Genomic DNA, 8,496 nt, shown 5'->3' on the forward strand with positions numbered 1-8,496 from the left:
TCTTTGTCTGGTGGTGGTCGATGAGACCAGTGGTGCCTGTGCTTGGCAGCCACCATAGGGCAGCTGTGGCTACAATGTAGCTCATCATCAACATGTGAAAGACTGATTGTGTTGTGAAGCACCTTGGGGGGGTTGTACTACCCTAGAGGGTGCTATGCAAACACAGGCCAGTTACCATTCACCACCGGTTGATGTGTGAAGACATTATTGTTGAGGATGAAGGCTCAAAAAGGAAAGTCATCTATGGATAACGGGTGGCCCTCAAACCCACAGCGCCAACAAGCATTGCTCTTGGGCTCTGGACATTAATTGGACTTTATTGTGAAATATTTAGAATAAATAATCAACCATATTATATGGCTAAACATGCACTTCAAGAAAGTGGAGTATTCATTTTGACTCCAAATTTTAAACCTGGGAGAAGATGCCTCAGCACGGTTCCTGCTGCAGTGGAAGGTGACAGAAGGTGGAAGATGCCAAAGCATATTTATTCAAGAGCTGTCCCTGCTGTCAGTAAGGTTTGAAAAGCTGACACAGATTATTTTATACAGTTCGGGCTTTGACTTTCCTCTTCCCTTCAAGAACGCTTGTTTAAATGAGCCCAAAAACTTTGTTTATTCCAGTTTGATCTTAAAGGGATGCAAAGAAAATGCCAGAAACACCAGGACGTCTAAAACGTTGCCAACGCTGTCAGGAATTGTACGATAATAATTCAAACATGAAGTGTTCCATGTTTCCAGCACTTGGCAGATCTTCTGGAGCAAAGCAGCTTATGGTGCTGCTCAGTATTCATGATGAAGATGCCGACGGTGAACGTGAGTCATCCCAGTTGATTCATCTGCTTTTAGTGAAAGAGCTACTTTAGGAGTTGTGAGCTGAGCCGATACGCTGCAGGAAAGTGTGTGGTGTGCATTTCCATTTAAATGCGTGTTTTATATCATCTGGGTGTTAAGACACCGGCTCTTTTCTGGAGCCAGGACTATTTCTCATCTATCTGAAGCAGAAAACGTTTTTTGTAATAAACATTTTGTCTGAGGGTTTTTGTGTTTGGAAATTAAAGCCACTGCCTCATAATTAATTCATAAAATCAAGGAAGTAATTTTCATTTTAAAACTGTGTGTGTGTGTGTGGGGGGGGGGGGGGGGGCACAATTGGCTTGAGCATTGGTGAGGTGGTGCAAGCTTTGTTATCCTTTGCTCTTTCTGGCTCTAAAGCAATAGAGCAGCTATCTGAATGCTGAAAACAAGCCTTATAGTTTTACTCTCACAGGTGGAGTGTTATAGATTCGGTTCTAATGCCCCGTCTGATATCAAACTATATTAGAGATGCTTTTGGTTGTTTTTAATCCCAACAAACACGGAGATGGAAATGAAAGAGAAAGAGAGGAAAGTAAGAGGTGGGAGGAAAAAGTTCACAAAATTAAACAATAATGGATGTACAAGGATCTGCTTCTAGACCTGCAGAAAGAGAGAGAGAGAGAGAGAGAGAGAGAGAGAGAGAGAGAGAGAGAGAGAGAAAGGGGACACACAAAAATACAACAGAAACCAAAATATTACTGCACCAAACATAAGGATATACAACAGTAACTATTTTTGCTGAAAAGCACACAGTAATAATTAATCCATAGTGCATTTAGTGCCAACCACAGCCCAAGGTAATGTATCAAAAACACCAGAGTCCATACCTGCAAGAGCACCATGTGAGCGCCTGCGTGTGCACACGCACTTGTGTATTTAAGGTTTCTCTACAGGAGTATCCATTAGTGAGTGTGAGGGGCCACAGACCTGCCCCCAGCCTCAGGGTGTCTGGTCACTAGACACTAGGGGTGGGGGGGGCATAAAAAGCTCTACTTTCAGGACCTATTCCTCTGATAGACATCAGGGTTCTGATCACTTTCTAGCAGCAAGCCACGCATGTTAAAAGTCAGTTTTAAAGTTTCTCAATCAGAGGACAAATCATTACTTTAATAACGTAGAGATCCCAGCTGAGGGTTTATTGTTATAAGAGGTGTGTGTCACAGTGTGTGTTCAGCTTGTTGTAAAGTGAAACTCCTTCAGTTGATGTGAGTAGATTGAATAAAAAATAGTCAAAGGTCATGGAGATCAGACGAGGAGCCCTGGAGGTCCTGCTGGTGAATTAAACTGTCAAACTGAGCAGCTGAGCTGACAGCGCCTCTCTCTCTCCCTGCATCCACACCTTCACCATTTGTTACGTGTCTCTGGGCTGCAGCTCGGAATGGCCTTTTAATGTGTAAATGGATTTGCTAGCTGGGGATTTAAAAAAGAAGTCACACTTTAAAGGCCCTGCGCAGTTTTGCTGGTTGTTTCTGGGGTGTAACTGACCCCTCTGACAGTTAAGGATAATTACAAGGCTGATGGCTGCCTGCCCTCTAAATCCTGTTGATTGCAGTGATACTGATGCCGTCTCATCATGTTGACATTAAATCATGTGTGAATTTTTCTGTTTTGCTCTAAAACTTGACTTGATCTTTGGGGGCAGAGCCCCAGGAGACAGCATCTTCCGCTCCCTCAACACAATTTATACAAAATCTGTCCTTTTCTTTCACTCTGACTGTCCTCAGCATCCACTCGTGTGACTAACAGACAGCTGTTTGTCTGCTTTGCTTTACTTTTCATGGTCCACTTCTCCGAAGGTGATGGATGCTCTTGAGATACGCAGGGACATCTAGTCATTAGGCCACAGGTAAAGTGAATCACGTGGGGTCGAGTCTTGTGCTGAGGGGATTCAGAGGGACACCAAGGAGTGTTACAGTTGAGAGAAAAGTGAAAGGCAGGGAAGAGTTTGAGCTTTCAGTGTCTGACTTTACAAAGTCACATTGTTATGCTGCACACAGCAGCCTTCTGCAGGTCAGACCAGGGAGCAGCCGGCACCTGCCGCCATTCATTTGAGGTGACAATAAGCCGATGTCACGGAGTCCTGTAGCTGCGGCTCTGCCTCTGGGTGTGCATGTGTGTGTGTCAGGAAGGTTTTAGAACCATCTGTGCTGGATCAACACAAGAGCTGCTCACTTGAATCAATAAAAAATAAACTGTGTGGCATCATTAAAAGGGTTTTCTGCGTGCAAGACAAGCATGCAGCATCAGAACCCCCTTATCGAGCAGAAATCGGTTACAGAACACGATCAATGCCATGTCCTCTGCATGAAAGTCTTTGTTCTGCAGCATATTCAGGAACCCTGCCCTGTTTTCACCCTGCAGTTGGGTAGCAACAAACAGCGCTTTAAGGGGGTCTCCAGCTGGCTGCAAAATCAGAAAGTGGAGGTCAATGCTCTCAGCTGCTGCTGAGCAGGCTACCCTTCAAACGTTCAGACAGCCATGAGAGCCCCCCCCAGAGACCACCAGTTTCTCTTCTGAATCCAGTTCTTACCGCAGCTGATCCTCTCCACAAACACATAGGGGGCATTTAATTCATCCATGTGCTTTCAGTCAGGTTGCCCACCCCTCTTGAGCATCTGCAGGTAGGTTTTATACCACCGAAAGGGAGAATACAAAGGCAAAGTGACTATTTTTTCCAGTTTTCAGGAATTGGTAAAAAAGCAGCTGGGTGTTCACATTAGCAACACGATTGCAGAATTAAGTCTCCTTTGAACTAGTGTTGATCAGACACGAGTTGGGTAAAACATCATGGACCCCTGCAGAACAGCAGATGTGCAGTCAAATGAAACTAAACTGATACCAATGATTGATGTCTAGGTTTTTCTTTACAAGTCTGGTAAAAGGGTTTAGCAACCGATGTATCAAAGAGTGTATACATTTTAGCATCCCTCGTTTACCCAAATGATCGACTTCAAACAGCTGATGTATATTAGCTGGTCCTCAGCCGGAGGACCATTCTGCATGACTTCATAGCTGCAGCTCTAATGCTAAAAAGAGACATGCACAACTTATACCAGACTGCATTTTCCCCTAAAGTTTTCCTCACACGCAGGTAAAACTCAGCAAATTTTAATATTTAAACTTTGACCATGTAAAGGCTCTGGAACCATTTGCAGAGTTTTCGATTCATTGGCTGATTAAAGCGTGACACCACACCTAGAATTTTAAACCTTTTCACAATATTTTAGTTGAAGATTTTGAAAGTAGGGTATCCAAGTAATGATCTCAGTTAAGAGTACTGAGCTTCACATGGAATGAGTCTCAGGTTTCACAATTGAAGTTGAATGAAGTATAGTTTCACTTTTATGTTTGGAAACTTTTTGACCACAGGTGAGGTTTTAAAGACAATCCTTCTGTTCAATTCATAGATTCCAAATTTGAGCAACGAGTGATTAAAGTGACCTTTCCAGCGGGATAATAACTTTCTGCATAATGAACAGGTCAAATTAAAAGCCTTCACTGGTCTCATTTACAGTCAACTGTGTTCCCACAGCCACAGGACACTCAGGAGCCAACAGAAACTATAGACCCTTTTACTGTTTGTAAACAATATGACGTCAGCGAGAATGTGCTTGCAGCTTGGCAACAGAGAATGGCGTTGTGTCAGGCTTTATCAAGCTACGCTGCGGGGTTATCACCGGCAAATCTTGAATGTTATTTTATTAAACTCACTTTAACGAATGGCAACAGCCTCCCGGATCCCTGTGGCATTACGGAATGGGTGGAAGATGTAGGTGCGTGGCCAGATGTCCAGTGGCCCGATATATATACGTTTTTAGTGGAGAGGCCCAGTAAGTACACACACGTGAGAAGCTACGGGCATACAAATCGTTAGATGCATACAACTATGTTGTCTGTGGCCACGTACAGAAAGTAAAAGATCATGACAGACTCTGAGTTTTGCGTCTTGAAGGCAGAAGTCCTTCCTAGCCAAAGACAAGGACACAAGACTTCTAGGTACGAGGCTTGGGTCATAGTAAACAAACCAGAGAACTACATCTTCACAGCCAACTGTACCTGCATGGCAGGGTGAGTATAGCGTAGGTTTCTTTTTTTAGCGTGCTCAGAGTACAATCGTGTTAATTTTAGAGAAATACAGTTTACTAATATGCAGTGGGAAAATACAGATGAATTAGAATGAAATGTTAATTTGAAGCATGAAATAAAGCGTATAAATTTGTTTAATTCTGTCATTTTGATGTTCCAGACTTGGGTCATGCTGCAGCCACGCAGCAGCAATTTTATTCAAAGTTGAGCTTTGTGTTAGGATGGGAAAAACAGAAAAGGCTGCAGTTACATCTCAGGCATGTGCATGGGAAGACCTGAGCAGGAAAAATGTAGAACTTCGGAATTCTGTAAAGTTTCAGTCCACTGCTTGAAGAGAATTGATTCTGGCATCCATACACGCAACAACCCGACATTTTTATGTGCTCAGAATTTCAAAACAAAGGGTTTAAAACGCTGTTTTGGTATCGAGTGTGAATGAGGAAGCCTTCACTCTTGTTGCCAGGCTGCGCGCGCAACTTTTGATGACATAGGTAGTAAAAGGGTCTATCCCCGCATCCGTTAAGCTCACAATACTGGTGTCATTTGCAATAGTTACATTTTCTGCTTGAATAAACTCTTAAGTCACATTTAGCCACAAGTGGTGAAACATTTATTGAATACAATTATAAACATGAATCTAGCAAGACTGTTAAAACACTTTAGCTGTAGAACATGGTTTCAAAGCAGGTTTTGTTTTTAAGATAAATTCAAGATGCTTAAGACAAGTGTCACACTACCAGAGAATCTGAAAATGCGTTAGTTTGACTTTGATTAGTGCTTCAATATTCAGAATATATTTGTATTACACTTTTAACCTAGAACAGGTGATTAAACCCACAAAAGTACGGAACTTTCAGGTATTCTTTCAGTTTGCATGATGACCCAAAGCTGTACAGACCCAATATTAAGACTTCAGTAATGAACCCAGATCAGTTTCTCTTTGAATATCCAACTGCAGAAGAAAATATCATACATGAACAAGTTCTACGCATCAATGTGGCTGTCGAGTTGGTATAAAAGCACCGCAGTGATCAGTTCAAGGAGACTGGTAAACTTACATCAGCTGGTCACCATTAGACCACCGCTGCCATCTAGTGACAAATCTTAGCAAGGAAAAAAAATTCTAAAGTTTTATTTCAATTACTACATATAAAAAACACACAATGTATATATTAATCTTCAGGGCAAGCGGTTTCAGCTGGTAGGGCCACAGCATCCTAGAGACAAAGGAAGCAGTCAAAATAATGATGGCATCCGATTCAAATACAGCATCTCAGCTTACCGTGTTCACATCCTCAATGACAACATGTCCATCGGATATATTGAGGTCATTAATTGTGCTGTTGTGAGAAGAGTACTCTCCACTATCAGTCGATGTCGAACTGGGCTGGAAATAAATTAAAATAAAAACGTACACTTTAATGTATTTTGATACTAAAAATGGTCAAACCACAACTCGAGGACCTTCACATCCTTCCTTAATAAAAAAATAAAAAGATTAATAATTCACACTATTGAAGCACCAACCTCATAATCAGGATCTTCCTCTGTACCTTCATCTGACAAATCCTGAGAAAGCACCTCCACCCACGTTGGATGCTCATCTTCACCATCCTCATCCTCCAAGTCATCCTGTTTCCTCTTGCTGCCCTTTCCATGCAGCTTGGTAGGGGAGATGCTGACTTCTGTTGGGAAACAGTGAGGAGCCATTATCGAAGAGTCAGTCTGAGCCCCATCTATAGTTGGCTCAGTTTCCTGTACCACTGCATTCCTTCAACCTCACTTATGCTCAAACATGGCCTATTCTGAAAGAATGGATGCAGTGAGACCCATACCTGGGGACAGGGCACGGCCGATGCTGCTGAACACCGGGTACCCCATGGAGGCCTGCGCCCAATGGGGCAGGAAGAACAGCAGCAACCGGGAGACCCCGCGCAGCTGCTTACGGGCTGTGAGGCTTGGGCGAGCAGGGCTAGACGTCCCAAGGCCGGGGGAGTCTCTCTCCGGGAGCTTCTGGAAACCATGAACCCCCCAGAGCCTGCGGAAGGCCCTGACCTGTAACCGAACTGAGTTGGTTTGTCTGCTTATGTCAGCTTTAATCTGGTTTAATTAGCTACACACCAGAACACTAAAAGGCCAGAGTAGACCACGCATTAAGGAGCTGAACACACTCCTCCTCGCCACTACTCTGCCCTGAAAGTAAACACAGGAACAGTGAAGACAACCGGTCTTACACACACATGAAAACAGCTTCGTTTTCCATCACCTCTGTGCTTTCTGGCTGCTGCTGCTCCTCCTGCTCCATGGTCTCTCTGCAGCTCTCAGAAGTCATCGTGCTGTGGGCCAACACCTGTCGGATTACCAGTCAAAACAAACCCTTGGAATCAGTCAGGAGGATTTGAAGGCTGAAATGGGACCAAACGCTGCAGGTGTGAGGCCAGTTAGCAGAGAGGAACACACCTGGTGAAATCAAAGCGAGCCAATCAATGGAGTCTGCCAATTAACTCCGAAAAAAGCAGCCACAGGCTGCTCCTGCAGGGAGACAGTCAAATCTAATTATGAAGTTGATGCAGATTAAAAATGAATGCTGCTGTTGGTATGATAGAAACCACAGTTTTATTTCCCAATTACTTTTACAATAAAAATGTTTTATTAAGTTCTGCTGCTTGCTAAAACTGAAGAAAACCATAATAATTGAACAAAAATTTAGCTCATGTTACCTCTGTGGCAAGCCATTTTAATATGTAATCAACAATCTGGTTTCTCATTGGCCCCTATATATTTTGTATAGCAATAATATAATTTTTCCTTGTACTAATTCTATTCTTACTAGTCAAAATTGCAAATGAAGATATCAACAGCAATTTGTAACTGGTAGAAATTATAATTAGAATATCCATAATAACAACTGCACTAGTAGGAATTCAATGTGATATCTCAAAATCCATAAAAACCTACGCTGGCGTTCTTAACATTTGTTAAGCAGACTGGATATGCAGTCCATATATAAATAACTCTATTGTTCCTAGTAAGAATTAACATTTCAGATATCTACAATAACATCCCTACTGTCCACAATGAGCACTTCAGATATATGACACTCTCACTCATGTATTGGGTTTATAGCGCCTCCTAGCCACAATTACATCAAGAAGGGACATTACGGACAGGAGAAACTCAAATCATATTAGGAGAACGTGTTTATTACAATCGTGGGCTCTCTAAAAAGCCGTAGGGATGGAGAAATGAAATATAAGATGCCAATATGCATGAATGAGAAATGTGGCATAACAAAAACAAGTGATCACTCAGTCAGATTTAATTCCGGCTTCTGTTTGTAAGCCGAGATAAGGGACGTTTTGTTGTTGTTTTTAGTAATGGGTGGTTTCTTAGAGGTTTCTCAGGTTTCTTACAAACTCACCAACAGCCTCAAGAAATGAAAGCTTGAAAGAGTTCATAATAGCCGTGACGCGACACTGGCCGGGTGTCTCTGAGCACTTCAGTGCCGCAGGCTGTTCGCCACAAAGCGAGCAACAGCTGCAACTTCTTAGGG

General features: G+C 42.7%; 1 protein-coding gene across 2 annotated transcripts; it reads right to left on the reverse strand.

Moving 5' to 3' along the window:
* Positions 1–6,059: 6,059 nt before the first annotated feature.
* Positions 6,060–7,369, reverse strand: org (oogenesis-related gene). Of its 2 annotated transcripts, XM_015977271.3 has the most exons (6): positions 7,210–7,366; positions 7,065–7,136; positions 6,779–6,998; positions 6,471–6,628; positions 6,226–6,330; positions 6,060–6,160 (listed from the first exon to the last, which is right to left on the reverse strand). In XM_015977271.3, exons 1-6 carry the CDS (start codon positions 7,273–7,275, stop codon positions 6,116–6,118), a joined length of 666 nt encoding a protein of 221 aa, XP_015832757.3. In that variant the 5' UTR covers positions 7,276–7,366; the 3' UTR covers positions 6,060–6,115. The 2 variants fall into 2 exon arrangements, with proteins under 2 accessions (XP_015832757.3, XP_054585970.2); XM_054729995.2 differs by lacking the exon at positions 7,065–7,136 and having other exon boundaries at positions 7,210–7,369.
* Positions 7,370–8,496: the final 1,127 nt, after the last annotated feature.

The sequence above is a fragment of the Nothobranchius furzeri genome, chromosome 8 (genome assembly GCF_043380555.1).
Source record: "Nothobranchius furzeri strain GRZ-AD chromosome 8, NfurGRZ-RIMD1, whole genome shotgun sequence".
NCBI classification, from domain to species: Eukaryota; Metazoa; Chordata; class Actinopteri; order Cyprinodontiformes; family Nothobranchiidae; genus Nothobranchius; species Nothobranchius furzeri.